The 18,593-nt window shown below is 45.8% G+C and overlaps 1 protein-coding gene and 1 long non-coding RNA gene across 2 annotated transcripts in view; one reads left to right on the top strand and one right to left on the bottom strand.

The window, feature by feature from the left end:
• Nucleotides 1-18,593, bottom strand: part of LOC310689526 — a 326,670-nt gene that overhangs the window by 121,917 nt on the left and 186,160 nt on the right. The gene's annotated exons all lie outside the window — the stretch shown is intronic.
• Nucleotides 1-18,593, top strand: part of PTH1R (parathyroid hormone 1 receptor) — a 130,335-nt gene that overhangs the window by 87,419 nt on the left and 24,323 nt on the right. Inside the window, exons 3-6 of the mRNA XM_083467039.1 lie at nucleotides 6,195-6,305; nucleotides 7,500-7,618; nucleotides 15,007-15,101; nucleotides 16,329-16,515. Coding sequence (XP_083323165.1) covers nucleotides 6,195-6,305; nucleotides 7,500-7,618; nucleotides 15,007-15,101; nucleotides 16,329-16,515 — 512 coding nt within the window. The remainder of the gene's footprint in view (nucleotides 1-6,194; nucleotides 6,306-7,499; nucleotides 7,619-15,006; nucleotides 15,102-16,328; nucleotides 16,516-18,593) is intronic.

The following is an 18,593-nucleotide window of genomic DNA, read 5'->3' as shown; positions in this document are numbered from 1 at the left end:
ACTGGAGCTCCAGGAAAGGCGGAAACACTCATCAAATCATGGAATTGTAGACTTGGAAGGGAATCTCTGCTGAAGAAACCCTTGCAGATGGCCGTCTGGCTTCAAGAAGGGTGCAAAACGGGTAGTGAGGGGTGCTTGGCCCGTGGAGGGAGAGGGGTGTGTGGCCGAGGAGGAGCTGTCATCAAGGGCCACATAGAGAGGAGAGGAGGGCCACACCTCCCCATGTCCCAGAACCTCCAGCTTTTGCAGTATCGACTCATTTTCCAGCCCTCCGTACGTTTACCATATGCAGCACTTGCCTCAGGTTTCCAGGGAGGGAAAACCCGAGAAAGACTTGTGGTTTTTTCCTTTTTTTAAAAAAAAAAAAAACTAGAGCAGAAAAATTTGTCCCCACAAGGCTGCGGTTTGCTTGCTTGCTTTTTAAATTTAGCTCCCAGATGAAAGGCATCCCGGAGGAACAGGAAACCCCCAAACGCTGTGTGTTTCTCAAGACGTAGGTAAACATGACGTCGCGACCTCGGCGGTGGGCATGCGGTGCCCACCCCAAAATCTGGCCCTGGAAGGGGATGAAGAGAAATAAGCAGCCCTGGACCGTCCAGGTCCCCACCCAACCCCCAACCCCCTTCTCCCGTTGCTTTTTATGAATTAGGAGCCTGTGTGTTGACCACGGTTTGGAAAGGAAGAAGGGACATTTTGCGGAAAAGGCAGAGAGAGAAGGAGGCGTTTCACAAAAGCCTGTTATTAACAGCAAACTTCCAGGCTTACAGCGTGGCTATTCTGGGTGCCCCTCGACTGTTTCCATCTTAGCTCGGGTCCGTCCGTCCAACCCGCCTCCTTCCCCAAATAAATCTCTTATTTGCTAGGGCAAAGCATCACCTCGGATGGATGAAAATAGGAATAGGTTCGAGGACTTAGGCTCATTGTCTGCAGCCCCCCACTCCCCACCCCCCTCACATTATTTCACAGTCTCAAAAGTTATTTTCTGCCTCCCGGGTTTCTGCAGCTGCCTGCCTGCCTGCCGTTCGCATATTCAAAATGAAAGGATTGTGAGATGGTTTTAAGGGTGCTGTATTTTTCGCACCATAAGACGCACCTACTTTTTAGAGGAGGAAAACAAGGGGGGGAAATATTCTGAGCGAAACAGTGGGTGTATGGTTTTTGTGGTTCATGCCATGGCCACAGACATGATATGTGATCTGATGGTGAGTTTGGGGTAGCCCAATGCAAAAATCCTGAGAATCCATGTGGATCCGTGCTTTTTAACCAAGTTTTTGCACCATTGCGGCTGCACGAAACAGTGGATGCTTGGTTTTTTTGGTGCAGGCTGTAGCCATGGACATGCTATTTGATCTGATGGTGAATCTGGGGTGACCCAATGCAAAAATCCTGAGGATCCATGGGCTTTTACCTCCCCGCTCTCAGGCAGCCTCCTTTATCGCTAGCCTCCCTTATCTCCCTCCCGATCGCTTGCTGATCAGCTGTTTCCTCTCAACACCCCCTTCCCTCTTGTTTGCCTTAGTGTCTTTTCCTTAGCTGGAGCAGTTTTTTGCTCCTCCTTTTCTTCTAATTTCTCTCCTCATTGCTTTAGTCTTCCTGTCTCCTCTCCTTGCAAACTTGCTGTCTTTACCTCCCCCCTCCCAGGCAGCCTCCTTTATCTCTAGCATCCCTTATCTCTCTCCCCAATCAGCAAATGATCAGCAGCTTTGTTTCAACACCCACTTCCCTGTTTCAAAAAAAAATGATCTGCTTTTTGCCTCTGGGCAATTCAGCTCCATGGACCACGCATTCGCTCCATAAGGCGCACAGACATTTCCCCTTACTTTTTAGTAAGATATTAAAATTTCACAGCATGAAGCAATTGGGTGCATAAAAACTGGCTCCTTTTGGAATAAAAATTGCCCAGACCCATAATTAGGATTCCAGCTTTACTAGCCAGAACATATTGAAAATAGGTACAAAACAATCAACGATACATCCAGAAAGTTGCATAAAGCATATGCATATCTAAGCGTGATGTCAGGGAACTGACATCAGAGTGAGAGGCGAAGGGGAGGCTCACAGATTCTGCTGGCGAAGGACCCAGCAGCAGGGGGAGAAACAGCTCAGTAGAGGGGGAAGCTAATCAGCGCAACACCAGGGAGAAAGGGGGGCAGATGGGGGAATCGGAGGGAGGGCTCCAGGACTCTTCACTGGACATCAGTGAGGAGAGTCCAGGTCCTCCGCTGTCCATGCCCTCCCTGCGCAGAAGACTCCCGCGCAGTGAGAGGAGGAGGAGACTGGGTGTCAAACAACTTTTATGCTGGAAGAGGTTCAAGAAACGCCCACTGACGGATTCTGCCAGCAACTGAGGCAGCCGCGATGAGCAAGGGCTGTGCAGTCAGAAAGGTTTAACAAGGCAAATTAGCCTAGAGAGAAACCAGTTTACGCACGAGTAACTCATAGCCATTACACGTAGGCTCTTGAAAATATATATAACATAATTACGATCAGATTAAAAGAGAGGTTAAAAGGACACATTTTAAAACATACCGTTCCAAAGCAGGGCTTGTTAAACTATGGAACTCCCTGCCACATGAAGGTAGCAATGGGCACCAACGTGAGTAGCTTTAAAACAGGATTGGACAAATAGTAATAATTTTAAAAAAAATATTTATATCCCGCCCTCCCCAGCCGAAGCCGGGCTCAGAGCGGCTAACAACAGTAAAAGTAATACAGCATTCTAAAATCAATTCAGAATCAAATTAATGGCAACCATTGGGCTAGAGTTCTATTTCTAGAGTCTTTTCCAGGGAGTCTTCTCTTCTCATGAGGTGGCCAAAGCATTGGAGCCTCAGCTTCAGGATCTGTCCTTCCAGTGAGTCCTCAGGGCTGATTTCCTTCATCCATGGGACTCTCAAGAGTCTCCTCCAGCACCAGAATTCAAAAGCATCCATTCTTCGGCGATCAGCCTTCTTTATGGTCCAGCTCTCACTTCCATACATCATTGCTGGGAAAACCATAGCTTTAACTATACAGGCCTTTGTCGGCAAGGTGATGTCTCTGCTTTTTAAGCAATGTTCTTAAGGCCAGCAAAAGTTCTTGGTGGCCATTTGAGACAGACCCGATTCATGCTCATCCTCTCCTCCCCACGCCCTGCTGAAATAATTTGGGCTGCTTTGCCCATTTTCTCTCCAACCCACGGGCTGTCCTTCCCGTAATGGGCTGACCACAAGGGCACAGCGTATCCCGGCTTGCGGTCTCTGCTGCCTCGTCCGCCGTGCCAGAGAAACCCAGGGATGATTTATTATTCCGCCCTCCTGGATAAACACCTCGGGACCTTGTTTGCTTTTTTGCTTCCCAGCCAGAGCCGTTTGTGCAGATGGTTTCGATGTGCTCTTTTCGCATCGAGGCAGAGCTTGTGGCAAATGCAAACCTGGGGCAGAGTGGAAACACAAAGCAATTGAGCCAGGAGAATCCCACTTATTCTCAAAGCTAGTTTAGATATTAAGAGTGATTTTAAAAATGATCAGAGCCCTGAAAGGTAGATCGGAGTGTCTATCTCAGGGACTGGGAACCTCAAGACCGGAGTCAGAATGTGGCCCTCCAAACCTGTTTACCTGGCCCTTGAGAATCTCCCCGAGCTGTGGTCTAAACCACAGAGCCTAGGGCTTGCTGATCGGAAGGTCGGTGGTTCGGGTCCCCGCAATGGGGTCAGCTCCCGTTGCTTGGTCCCTGCTCCTGCCAAGCTAGCAGTTCAAAAGCACGCCAAAGCGCAAGTAGATCAATAGGTACCACTCCGGCAGGAAGGTAAACGGTGTTTCCATGCACTGCTCTGGTTTGCCAGAAGTGGCTTAGTCATGCTGGCCACATGATCCGGAAAAACTGTCTGCAGACAAACGTCAGCTCCCTCAGCCAGTAAAGCGAGGTGAGCGCTGCAACCCCAGAGTTGTTCACGACTGGACTTAACTGTCAGGGGTCCTTTTCCTTTACCTTTTACACACCCTTTCTTGCTTACACCCCTTTCCTTGCCATGCTTCATAATTTCCTGGGGTGTTTTTGCCTGTCCACAATGTCCCTTTGTTTTTTGTTTGTTTTTCTATTTTATTTTATTTTATTTTATTTTATTTATGTGCGGACAGACATAACACGCAGACATACATTATATAGCAAATAAAGAAAAATAATTAAAAAATAAACAGAAGAGAAATAACAGTGTTAACAAAGGAGACCATAGCAAAAAAAATAAAAACATTCCTCAAAAATACTCTAATGAACAATATATTTTAACCAAATTTCAAATCCATTTTCTTTGTTGACTTCTTCATCCTCTATGCGAGTCTAATATTGACCATAATAATCAGCTTCCTTTTGTCTTTAAACATTAAAACATCAGTCATTAAAGACTTCCCTAAACGGGGCTGACTTCAGATGTCTTCTAAATGTTACATAGTTGTTTATTTCTTTGACATCTAATGGGAGGGCGTTCCACAGGGTGGGTGCCACCACCGAGAAGACCCTCTGCCTGGTTCCCTGTAACCTCACTTCTCGCAGGGAGGGAACCACCAGAAGGCCCTTGGAGCTGGACCTCAGTGTCCGGGATGAACGATGGGGGTGGAGATGCTTCTTCTGGTATACAGGACCAAGGCCGTTTAGGGCAGGGGTCAGCAAATGTTTTCAGCAGGGGGCCGGTCCACTGTCTCTCAGACCCTGTGGGGGAGCCAGACTATATTTTTGGGGGTAAATGAACGAATTCCTATGCCCCACAAATAACCTAGAGATGCATTTTAAAATAAAGGACACCTTCTACTCATGTAAAAACATGCTGATTCCCGGGCCGGATTTAGAAGGTGATTGGGCCGGATCCAGCCCCCGGGCCTTGGTTTGCCTACCCATGCTTTAGCCTGATCCACACGTGTCAGGGAACTGCCATCAGAGGGAAGAGGAGAGGTAAGACGTTCCAGTGATGTCGGGGAGGGAACTAGCAAGGAGAGAGAGAGGGTTCCCACAGGGGAAAGAAATCCAGGGGACACCAGGGAGAAAGGGGAAGCCGAGAGCAAGGTGGAGGGGAGGCTCAGAGACTCTTCCAGTGAAATCAGCGGAGAGAGCACAGGACCTCCGCTTGGCACGCCCACGCTGCGCAGAAGGCTTCCACACAGAGAATCTAGGAGGAGACTTGGAGTCAAGCAACTTTTATGTTGGAAGAAATTTAGGTCACGCCCACTGACGGATTCTGCCAGTGACTAAGACAGTCGCGTTTCAAGGGCTGTCAAACCAGGGAAAGTTTTAGCTATACGGCTAGCTTGGAGCAGTTTGCAGTTTACGCACAAGCAACCCCAATTCCCATTACAACACGGGTGCTTTTTGCATACTCCTCAAGGTGACATGGATGATAGGAGAAATGGTTTTGTTTTGCACTCATCAGCAACTTGGGAGAAGCAAGCATCTGAGAAAGCAAACCCCACCTCAGCGCGGTGGCAAGGTCCAGCAACATTTGCCTCAGGAATCTCGTTCATCCAAACATCCCTTTCCCTTACAGCATCTCGAAGTGGGAAGGCGCGAAGGCTGCCAAGACCGCTGTACCCTGTGGGTAGCAGGAACCGGTCCCTTGGTGTTTGCCCAAGGCTGTTTGCAGCGATTCTGCTTCCCCTCAGGGTCTCTCGGGGCAATTCTCCTGCCTCATTTCCAGGCAGCTGGGAGTTACGGCTGAGAAATGAAACCAATCAGGCCTCTTGCCACCATGCCCAAGCGCAGCGTGTTTTCTTTGAACAGGGCATCCCGTGAGCAGACCGGATCTGGAACCAAATACCCCCCAATCCCTCGTGTAAAACAAAGACCTGAATGTGGGGCTGAGGCTCTGTCTGTTTTTCAGATGGGTAGGTCCTGTTCATCGCTAAACGTTCCTGCCATGCTTGGCTGATAGTGGAATTTCAGGGTGACTTCGGAAGTTCATAAATGGATGAAATATCCGAGGAATGTCAAAGTGCACAAACAAAGATATTTGATCGGGTTTGTGGAATTTCTCCAGGGTCACTTACTCTAGGAGCAAAACAGTTCCTCCTGGAACAGTCCTTTTGCAGGTGGGAATCCTGTCCCTACATCTTTCACCAGAACTGTGAAATTTCTCCTCCTAAGCTTGGTTGCTTATCACGGATGATTCCTGGCTCTGTTTCCATTGCAGCCCTTCAACTATAGATTTCTTTGCTTTGCTTTCCCAGATGGGTTCTGCGTCCCCGAGTGGGACAACCTCATCTGCTGGCCCGAAGGTGCCCCAGGCAAGACAGTGGCCATGCCCTGCCCAGATTACATCTACGACTTCAACCACGAAGGTAAGGCCATTGTCTGGCCCAGTTTGATCAGCTGAGATCTTTCGGCAAGGAGGGTGGGCAGTGAGTATGTAGCATGGCTGGACTTTGGTTTTCAGCAAACCTCTGGATTTCTTCTCCTGAACTTCACACTGGAGCACCTCAAAGGGCTGGTGCTCCTGTTAGAAAGAGGGCACAATCTTTGCTCTCCAGTGTAGGGAAACGTTGCTATGAAGCATGGGTTGCACGATGCTTCAGACCCTGGGGAGCTGGTGAAACATCTTCCAGAGAGGTCCAGGCCTATCCTCACGCCTGCGTTAACCCAAAAGCTCAGTTCAGTTCACCTGCAAAGGGGAATCTACCTAACTTCCACTTTCTGAAACCTAATGCCCAGCCCTTTTTTTGCAGTCCACGGTGCTCCCAATTTGCAGGGCTGTTCTCCAGCCAAGCGATGTGTGCTAAAAATGTACCTGTGCACAAAAATGCATTTATGAGCGAAAATTTTTTGCAGACACCTGCCTGCAGAAATATGCGGAATAAGAAATTTGCACGAGTGTGCTAAAAATGTACCGTACTTTTCACTCCATAACACACCTAGTTTTTAGAGGGGGAATGCAAGGACGAAAATATTCTTTGAAGGGAGCGCTGAGCAGAGCCTGTGTGCATCCCAGGCTCTGCTCAGCGCTCCTTTTAACGAGCCGCGTGGAGCGTGTGTGCGGCTCTTGGGGGCATTTCCAGGAGGTGGGGGAAGGGCAGCCCGTCACTGATGGGTTGCCCTCCTTCCTCCTCGGGGAAAAGCCCCCAAGAGCTGCGCTCCCTTTAAAGAGCGTGCGGAGCGTGCGTGCTTTTGCGGGAGGTGAAGGCTCCCTGTGCATAGTGCTCCCTCTCGCTGTTCTGGCTTCTGGCTTAGCCGCGCAGCCTGCATTCACTCCATAAGACACACACACATATCCCCTTACTTTTTTGGAAGGAAAGGTGCGTCTTATGCAGTGAAATATATGGTATCTGTGCACAAAAATGCAGAAACCTGCCTGCAGAAATATGCGGAATAAGAGAAATTTGTGCTAAGATGCTGAGGAGAGTGGGGAGAATCACAAATGGAGAACAGAAATAAAGACTGGAAAGCCGAGAAATGGGGAGTAACGGAGATAGAGATTCGACCATCCCTAACTGCTGCCTCGCCTCGCCTGAACTCTCGCTTCTTCTCTTCCTTGCTAGGCCATGCCTATCGACGGTGTGACCTGAACGGGAGCTGGGCTCTGGTGCCCAGCAACAACCGCACTTGGGCCAACTACAGCGAGTGCGCCAAGTTCCTCACCATCAACACCACGGAAAGGGTGAGCTGGTTTCATTAACCCCACAAACAAACATTTCCATCAGGCGGGTTTGCCTGCATTGCTTATTGTTGTTGTTTAGTCGTGTCCGACTCTTCGTGACTCCATGGACCAGAGCATGCCAGGCACTCCTGTCTTCCACTGCCTCCCACAGTTGGGTCAAACTCATGTTCATAGCTTTGAGAACACTGTCCCGCCATCTCGTCCTCTGTCGTCCCCTTCTCCTTGTGCCCTCCATCTTTCCCAACATCAGGGTCTTTTCCAGGGAGTCTTCTCTTCTCATGAGGTGGCCAAAGTCTTGGAGCCTCAGCTTCAGGATCTGTCCTTCCAGTGAGCACTCAGGGCTGATTTCCTTAAGAATGGATAGGTTTGATCTTCTTGCAGTCCATGGGACTCTCAAGAGCATTGCTTAATCAGACCTTAAAATCCTGGGCCTGTCACGTGCAGACCTCAGCTGCGGAACCAGTGTCGGATTCACGTATAAGCTAAACAAGCTATAGCTTAGGGCCCAACTCTCTTGGGGGCCCCCCAAAAAATTTAAAGGGGGAAAAACTGGATGTACATTTCCAAAATATAAGATAAAAAAAATAAAACCTACAGACAGCAACAGTGTTTTAATAATAATAATAATAATAATAATAATTATTATTATTATTATTATTATTATTATTATTATTATTATTATTATTATTATTATTTGTACCCCGCCCATCTGGCTGGCTTTCCCCAGCCACTCTGGGCAGCTTCCAACAAAGATTAAAAATGCATTAATACATTTTGTGTTGTGTCGGCTCCTATGATGTAAGTCATGGGCCCCGCCTGCTAGCCTGCTCCCTCAAATATCACTGGTTTGCTCCTTTCTGTATATAGGGTGCCTACATTCTGCATGTGCAAATGGCTTGAGATACCTATGAGGTCCATAAATGACCATATAGGATATATTCAATGCAAAAAACAGTGACAATTTGTTGTTGATAAAGGACAGCCGGACATAGGAAAGGGCCCCATTACCTTCAGTAGCCAGGTCGCAGGGTGAGGGCTTCAATCTCCAGGTGGGGAAGAGGCCCTTTAGTAATAATAATAATAATAATAATAATAATAATAATAATAATAATAAATATTAAGAAGACGGTGCATGCAGCTTGCAAACTTCAGCCTGGAAAGAGCTGACTGCAAATAATAATAATAATAATAATAATAATAATAATAATAATAATAATAATAATAATAATAATATTAAAAAAATAGCATGCCCTCCTCTGCTTCCCCCTGTCTGTCAGGGGCTGGACTAAGGAGGAATGGTGGGAGCTGCCTGCCGCCTCTCTCTGCACCTTCCCGAGAAAAGGAGAGCAGTATAGATTTAGAACAGTGGTTTGCAGAAGGGCACAGTTCAGAGGCTGCAAAGGAGAAAAGCTGGGAAATATTGGGATAGCAGCAGCAGGAAGGAGAAGCACCAGAGGAGAGACAGAGAGTAGACTCGGTGTCTCTTGAAAGCATTCCACACACACACACACACACACACACACACACACACGGTCTCCCCAAACCAGGCGGGCTGTGAGAGTAGCAGAACATAAGTCTCAAAGACAGAAAGTGCTAACCATCCGGCGCAGGGATGGCATACATTAGGAGGGACTAAAGGGGTGGGACTTTAATTTGAGCAACGTCGTTCCTAGGAGTGTCTCCACCCCCATCATTCAGCCCAGACACTGAGGTCCAGTTCAGAGGGTCTTCTGGTGGTTCCCTCCCTGTGAGAGGTGAGGCTACAGGGAAGGCTAGAGGGCCTTCTTGGTGGTGGCGCCTGCCCTGTGGAACACCCTCCCGTCAGATGTCAAAGAGATAAATAACTATATGACTTTCAGAAGACATCTGAAGGCAGCTCTGTTTATGGAAGTTTTTAATGTTGGATGTTTTATCACATTAATATTATTATTGTTGTTATTATTCTGTTGGGAGCTGCCCAGAGTGGCTGGGGAATCCCAGCCAGATGGGCGGGGTATAAATGATAAATTATGATGATGATGATGATGATTAGAGAGAGAGACATTTCTTTGTCTCTCATTGTGATTATTGAATAAACTAATTGGTAAGAATGCTTTGGGGATGCGGGTGGCGCTGTGGGTTAAACCACAGAGCCTAGGACTTGCCGATCAGAATGTTGGCGGTTCAAATCCCCATGACGGGGTGAGGTCCCGTTGCTCAGTCCCTGCTCCTGCCAACCTAGCAGTTCGAAAGCATGTCAAAGTGCAAGTAGATAAATAGGTACTGCTCCGGCGGGAAGATAAACGGCGTTTCCGTGCGCTGCTCTAGTTCGCCAGAAGCAGCTTAGTCATGCTGGCCACATGACTCGGAAGCTGTACGCCGGCTCCCTCGGCCAGTAAAGCGAGATGAGCGCTGCAACCCCAGAGTCAGCCATGACTGGACCTAATGGTCAGGGGTCCCTTTACCTTTACCTTTACCTTTACGAATGCTTTAACCACTATTATTATCATATACTGGAACCTCAGGTTTCGGACCTAATACGTGACAGAAGCACGTCCGCAACCTGCAGTGTTCACATCCTGAAGCGCCGCGTCTGCGCCGGCATGATTTGGCACTTCTGTGCACGCACACAGCGCAATTTAGTGCTTCTGCGCATGTGCGAGCGGTGAAACCCGGAAGTAACCCGTTCCGGTACTTCTGGGTTTCCCGTGGTCTGCAACCTGAAAACACGTAACCTGAAGCGTCCGTAACATGAGGTATGACCATATATTTATTTATACCCCATCGTCTTCCCTGACAAGGACTCCAGGCAGCTTACAGATAAAACAGAAACAGCTAAAAACATAGCAGGGAGGAACAATCATTAACAAGCAATGAAACATTGGCAACCCCTCTCCGCAAGGAGCTCTGGGAATTGTTGCTCTTTGAGGGGCCTTCCACAAACTACAGCTCCCAGAATTCTTTGGGGCAAGCCAAGACTGTTTCAAGCTGCGTCATCGAGCTTGAAATATGTGGTCCATGAATGTGGCCTTTCAGGGAGCAAGGAGCAACAGGCTGGTGCAGCCAAGATAGATACCTGACTTCCCGGTGGGAACCCTGCGCATGGGGAAAAAAAGGCACCATTTCGCTGCATCCATGCCCACCGGCTGAATTCAACCGCGGCTATTGCCTCTCGTGTTTATTTAGCTTCTGAATAGATTACGTTTGGCAAGCGCACATCTCCAGCGGTGAATACGGCCAGGAAAATATTCCCAGGTCCTGGGGATTCTGATGTAATAGGGCTGAGGTTTGCATTCCGGAGCAGCTCTCTCCAAAGGCAGATCGAAAACCAGAGATGTCATTTCAAAAGTTCTCAGGTTTCGCCTGCCTTACTGAAACTTGCAAGGGGAAAGGGATGAGGGTTTTTTGCAGCAAGGAGAGGGAAAAGGCATAGCTGTCAACTGTCCCTTATTTGGCGGGAAAGTCCCTTATCCGAGCGCTGTGTCCCACTGCTGTCCCTTATTGATGATGTCCCTTAAATTTCCTGGGTTTCAAAGGAAGCAGCTCCTCTCCCTCCCTCCCTGCCGGCCAGGGAGGAGGGAGGCTCCAACTGTGTTGCTTGGCTGTGTTGCTCACCCAATAAGGAGTCTAAGAACGACTGGGAGGTGGAGCTTGCATGCCTTGTGCCAATCAAATCAGCCGCGTTGCCTGGGGACTCGCCTTTGCTCAGCGCTTCCCAGCGGAGAGGTGACGGTGGTTTTCCTTGCTGCATCCCCTTTGCCAGGTTGCTGTGCTGTGGGAACCACTGCTTGAGGCTTCGTTTGGCTGCTGGCTGGGCTTTCTGCCTTTGGCTCGGAGGGGCTCAGAAGTTGAACATACCTGTGTTCGAAAATCCCTTATTTTAGCTGCTGATCCCTTATTTTCGAGGCTGCTGGTCCCTTATTTTCAAATCTGTAAGTTGACAGCTATGGAAAAGGTCTCACAAAGGGTGGAAAGATCTAGGCTGAAGATCAGCCACGGGTTTTCTGAATGTCCTATTGGAGAAAGGGGTGCCATCGTTTGCTTATTTCTTTAAGGGGTTTATATACTTTTTTATGAATAAATATGTAAAACCAATAAAAACCATTTATGGGGGAAAATAAAAAATATTTTTACAGGGCCCCAGTTCATAAAATCTCAAAGCATTTCCCGACATAAAAGCATGCAACAAAAACTAGAAAAAGCAATGAGATGAGAGTTTAACCTGTTTTCAGTCTATCAAAATGTTAAATTATTTTTTTTAAATTCATTTTAGAAAACCTTTATTTTCACACATCGACAAATATACATAACATATAATACAAAAGATGATACAAATGAATAAAAACAATAAAGTAAGAAAAGTTAGAAAAACAAACATAAACAAATACAATATATTACACTTACATAACAAATTAAAATATGTAACTTCCAATAATTCTCATTATACTACTTATGTTATCTGTATTCCTTGCACAGATTCATATTATTTTATTGTGTTTATAAATATATAATCCACTATTACATTTTGAATAATTCTTGGTTGTCAGCATACTCAATTTCTGCAAGTATCTTATTGTTCGTACAGTACATTTTCAATTAAATTATTGTTCCTAATTTTTTAATTAATGACAACTATCTTTTTCTGAAAGTTCTTTTCTTATGACCAAGCGGCGTGTAGACTTTATGAACTAAATCTATTCGTATAGTCTATTGGAAGCCGCCCAGAGTGGCTGGGGCAAGCCAGTCAGATGTGCTGGGTACACAAAAAACAAATTAATAATAATAATATTATAAATGATAAATAAAAGCAGATTTTGCTTAACTGTTGTGGGAAGATGTATCCTTAACTGCCTGCATTGGTCTGGCAGAAAAAGAAAAGTTTTCAGCAGGCGTTTTTGAAAAGCTGGCCCACTGAATCTCTAGTGGCAGAGAGTTCCGCAGGACTTGGCTGATGACACGAAAGGCTCGGTTTCTCATTGTCAAATGAGCCTCGCCAACTCAGGGAATGACCAGCGATGCACCTTCAGATAATCTCAGTGATCAAGCTGGGATAGAAGGGTTCAGGCGAGCCCTGATATAACCTGGACCTAAGTTGTTCAGGACTCTGTAAATTAATATGTTGAGCCCCACAAAGAGTTTATTGCAGTAATCCAGCCTTGAGGTTATCAGTGCATGGATTGCTATGCTCAGGCTACCCCTGTCCCTATTATACAGTGGTGCCCCGCAAGACGAATGCCTCGCAAGACGGAAAACTCGCTAGACGAAAGAGTTTTCCGTTTTGGAGGTGCTTCGCAAAACGAATCTCCTATGGGCTTGCTTCGCAAGACGAAAATGTCTTGCGAGTTCCTGCGGGGATTTTTTTCCTCCCCCCCCCCCTTTTCTAAGCCGCTAAGCCGCTTATCAGCTGATCCGATAAGCCGCTAAAAGCCGCTAATAGCGCTAATCCGCTAATCCGTCAATGGGCTTGCTTCGCAAGACGAAAAAACTGCTAGACGAAGAGAATCACAGAACGGATTCTTTTCGTCTTGCGAGGCACCACTGTATGACACGGTTCAGGGCAAAGCCTGCCCAAGCTGACTTAAGTCTCCAGACAATCTATTCATTGAGCATACATCTTTCATTACAGTGGTACCTTGGTTCTCAAACTTAATCCGTTCCGGAAGTCCGTTCCAAAACCAAAGCGTTCCAAAACCAAGTCGCGCTTTCCCATAGAAAGCAATGCAAAATGGATTAATCCGTTCCAGACTTTAAAAACAACCCCTAAAACAGCAATTTTAATATGATTGTTACCATCTGACCATTGATCCATAAAATGAAAGCAATAATCAATGTACTGTACTATAAAATAAATAAGACAGTATTGCAGATTATGTTTTTTTTAAAAAAAAAATTCTTACCTGCACTGATGATAGTCATTGCTTGGATGGGGGGGGGGCTTTTATCCATTTCCGCAGTCACACAATCAATCAATCAATCCATCAATCAGTAGCTGAACTGGGTTCCACACAGTCACAAAAACAAATAAACCGAAAAAGCCTCAAAAACAAAAATGCAAAATAAATAGCAAAAACAAAAACCGCCGAACTTAATCCACTCCGGAAGTCCATTTGACTTCCAAAATGTTTGAAAACCAAGGCGCAACTTCTGATTGGTGCAAGCAACGCAAAAACCTTAGCCGACAGCCGCATCGGACGTTCGGCTTCCAAAAAATGTTCGAAAACCGAAACGCTGCTTCCGGGGTTTCGGCATTTGAAAACCAAGGCGTTGGAGTACCAAGGCGTTTGAGAACCAATGTACCCCTGCATTTTCCTGAAGCTTATCAACAGAGCTCTGATTTGCTTGCAGAGAAGTTGTGCAACAATGAGGATTCATCTTGCATTCTCCCCGATTGGCTTCCGTGGTGTTTACACTTTCCCCCTGTTCATCATTTATTCATCCCACATTTTTCAATGCATCTCCCTGTCACATTCCTAACCGCAAAAAAGCCCACTGTTGTTCTTCAATTGGGTAGGCCGGGCTGGAGCGGCAGACAGCTTTAATCCACGTTAATTGCGCCAACCTAAAGAGCTTTGAAACCCTTTCTGCAAAATACTCGACAGCCCGGAGGCAGTCTTTCAAGCAGCATTAAAACAATAGAAACCCACTTTTAAATACATCTCTCTCTCTCCACATAATTGATCTCAGCTGCTTAGGAAGACAATAACTGCAAAGTAGAATAAAAAGATCGGAAGTAAAGAAATCCAGTTACAAAACCGAAAATGGCAGCAGGTCAAAGCCCACTTTTAGTATAATACTGATGGGAAGAAACATGTTTTCAGTGTTGGTTTCAATGGTGGCGAAAGTGGAACCTTGCATAATTCCTTTGGCGGAGAGTTCCAGAGATACAGGGCCACCACTGGATAGGCCTTGTCTCTTGTGTCCAACAGTCTGCTTCTTTCTAAAAACCTGTTTGATCAAATTGTTGTTGTTGCTGTTTAGTCATTTAGTTGTGTCCGCCTCTTCGTGACCCCCTGGACCAGAGCACGCCAGGCACTCCTGTCTTCCACTGCCTCCCGCAGTTTGGTCAGACTCATGCTGGTAGCTTCAAGAAAACTGTCCAGCCATCTCATCCTCTGTCGTCCCCTTCTCCTTGCGCCCTCCATCTTTCCCATCAGGGTCTTTTCCAGGGAGTCTTCTCTTCTCATGAGGTGGCCAAAGTATTGGAGCCTCAGCTTCACGATCTGTCCTCCCAGTGAGCACTCAGGGCTGATTTCCTTCAGAATGGATACGTTTGATCTTCTTGCACCAATGGTCTGACTCCATATAAAACAGCTCCCTGTGCTCCTTCACAGAGAAATAAAATTAACAACAGTTTCTCAATGCAATTCCCTTAACGTTCTCTTTCTCCCCTTACTTTGTGTTTGCTTCAGGAAGTCTTCGATCGCCTCTATTTGATTTATACTGTCGGCTATTCCATCTCGCTGGGGTCCCTAACCATCGCTGTCCTTATCCTAGGATACTTCAGGTAAGTAGCTGCAACTTCTCGTCTGCACTGCCATATGCAGTGTGTGCAACCAAACAATTAAATCCCTGTGTTGCAAACAATTATCAGTGATATCCGAGGCAACACGATGACCACGTACAGCAATGCAATATCAGTATAAACTCTTTATATAATCTATGCGGAACATTGAACAATATGAAAAACCCAATAAACATCTCATAAATCTCTGAAAGTAAGTCTTATAAGTCTCTGAAAGTCTTTGTAGACTATGCAAGTCTCTGAAGCAATGGGTCAGATTTTGATAAAAACAAGCCATAAAGCTTTGTTTTATGACGTCCAACACTGCCAAAGTGGTCCGCAAACAGACGTAGTAAACAGCGATTCCAGATATACCCACTGTTTCGTAGAATTCTTCTTCAGCGCAGCAGAAGGATACAGAAATGCTTCATCAACCCATCTATATGTTGAATGGAATTGTATAATAACAACAACAACAACCACAATCTTTATTATGGTCCAGAGACCCAACAAATCGTTACAAAGCAATACACAATTCATGCAGCCTACCTCCAGGTTAAACAAGCATTTTGTTCAGAATATAGGGATCATTGGTTCTTGCAACCACCGATAAAAACTTTGCCACTGCTAATGTTCTAGTGTTTGTCCGGTCTTCCAATAGGAACCTGATATAGTGAGCCTCTGATTTTCCTGGGAAAGGTACCAGCAAGGGTAATATCAGTTCAGTCCTGCCTTGCTCATATTTTGCACAGTGCAACAAAATATGTTTTATGGAATCGATGTCTTGAGCACATGAGCAAAGTCTGTCCTGGTAGGGAACTCCTCTCAACCTGCCATCCAACACTGCGGAAGGAAAGACATTTGGTCTGGCTTTGGTGAATAACCTTCGATAATTTGGTACTGTCAGGTTTTTAATGTAAGCATCCTCACCGCTGTCGGCGCATACATAAATAGTCTTTTCTGCTCTTTTGGTATCTCTTCACCTGTAATTCCTATTAAAAAGGCTTCTGGTTTTGTCACAAAAGTTACCTTAAACGTTTTTTCCGTTATATATCGTTTCCTAGAATGCTTTTGTTATCTTGCACTTCCGCCACATATGGTAGAAAGTGCCTTCCTTCTCTTTACATTTCCAGCATATATTTGTAGCAGTTCTGTACATTGTTGCTAACCTAAGAGATGGTCCATCTCCCCACAACTCATCCCTCTTCTGCCTTCTGTTTCCCACACCAGGCGCTTGCACTGCACAAGGAATTACATCCACATGCACCTGTTTGTCTCCTACATGCTGCGAGCCATCAGCATCTTCGTGAAGGACGCCGTCCTGTACTCCGGCTCAGCGCTGGAGGAGATGGAGCGGATCTCAGAAGAGGACTTCAAGTCCATCACGGAGGCACCTCCAGCAGACAAGTCCCAGTTGGTGAGTATGAGCCCCGGGGCAGCAGCAACCCCTGGTACAACACTTCTACTGGATTCGACAATTAAAACAAGGGTGGGTTAGAAAACTGTTGGGCATCACAAAATCCCAGAAGAGGAGGGGAGAGACTTCATCAGGCAAGGCCTCCTTCCACCTGCCTTGCCCTACCCTCTAGTCTCTGCTTCTCAATGTGTATTGTATTGTATTGTTTTATGTACTGTGGCTTGCCATTGTTTTATTGATTATAGTTTAGAAATTATTTACTGGAACTGTTGAGTGGATTTCTGTTTCACTTTTATATGTTGATATTATTATTTTATACTACTCTAATAATGGTTGAATGTTACTTTTTGATGTAGGTTGCTTATTTTAAAGTTTTGTTTTATTATCACATTTTTGTATTGCATTAGATTGTTATGAGATGTACATTTTTTTGTTTCATCAGCTTGTAAACCGCCTAGATTATTGTAAGATAGAAGGACGGTATACAAATAAAAAAAATGATGATTATGACCATAAGAGCATCAGAATAGGTGGTTGTGTTACTCCAGTGGCCCACATAGTCCAGAATCCTTTTATTCTCTTTTTTATTATTATTTGATTTCATAATTAACATTTACATTCAAATAGAAAACATATGCCTGTTGTCAAAGACGCCTGCTTCTTGGGAGAAAAGCAGTGACAAACCTAGACAGCATCTTAAAAAGCAGAGGCATCACCTTGCCAACAAAGGTCCATATAGTTAAAGCTATAGTTTTCCTAGTAGTGATGTATGGAAGTGAGAGCTGGACCATAAAGAAGGCTGATCGCCGAAGAATGGATGCTTTTGAATTCTGGTGCTGGAGGAGACTCAAGAGTCCCATGGACTGCAAGATCAAACCTATCCAATCTTAAGGAAATCAGCCCTGAGGGCTCACTGGAAGGACAGATTCTGAAGCTGAGGCTCCAATACTTTGGCCCCCTCATGAGAAGAGAAGACTCCCTGGAAAAGACCCTGATGTTGGGAAAGATGGAGGGCACAAGGAGAAGGGGACAACAGAGGACGAGATGGTGGGACAGTGTTCTCGAAGCTACCAGCATGAGTTTGACCAAACTGCGGGAGGCAGTGGAAGACAGGAGTGCCTGGCGTGCTCTGGTCCAGGGAGTCACGAAGAGTCAGACACAAGTAAACAACTAAACAACAACAACAACAACAACAAGAAGTCAGGATGGCTATGCTCAGTATCCATGGTCAGAGGGAACAAGGCATCTGATTATCAGCTGCTGGAAGCCAGAGGAGGGGAGAGGGCTCTTGGGAAAAGATATATAATGAGTTGGAAAAAAATGTTTAAAATGACATTTGTAAAAAAACACACAAAAACAGAAGTTTTTTTGTTAGGGATTGTAGAGGATAAGACCTGCCAAGAAAAACAAAGAATTTATTCATGTATGCTACAACAGCGGCAAGAGTCTTGATAGCACAAGGATGGAAGAACGAGGAAATCCCAACGAAAGAACAGCGGCAAGAAAAATTGATGAGCTACGTAGAATTGGACTAAATTGACATACAAGTCAGTGTGGTGTAGTGGTTAAGAGCGGTTGTCACGTAATCTGGGGAACCGGGTTCGCGTCTCCGCTCCTCCACATGCAGCTGCTGGGTGACCTTGGGCCAGTCACACTTCTTTGAAGTCTCTCAGCCCCACTCACCTCACAGAGTGTTTGTTGTGGGGGAGGAAGGGAAAGGAGAATGTTAGCCGCTTTGAGACTCCTTAAAGGGAGTGAAAGGCGGGATATCAAATCCAAACTCTTCTTCTTCTTCTTCTACAAATTGCGGGACAAGGACAACTGCGACTTTAAGGGAGAATGGGAGCTTTTTCAACTCATCTAAAAAGACAACAAAATGAATTGGACTCCTTGGCAGGTTTTAAATAAACACATAACAAATTTATTAGTTGATAATATGGTAGATAGATAATGTAAGGACATCTATAATTGTATAAGATGCAGAGAGTAATATGTGCTGAGAAATCAGAGAGAGGAGCTGAGGGAAGTCTCTGGGGGGGGAGAGGAGGGTTTGAAGGGGGTGGGGAAAAGGGGAAAAA

Source organism: Podarcis liolepis (genome assembly GCF_965112155.1).
Source record: "Podarcis liolepis genome assembly, chromosome: 12".
Classification (NCBI taxonomy): domain Eukaryota; kingdom Metazoa; phylum Chordata; class Lepidosauria; order Squamata; family Lacertidae; genus Podarcis; species Podarcis liolepis.
This window is presented reverse-complemented; position numbering and strand designations above follow the sequence as displayed.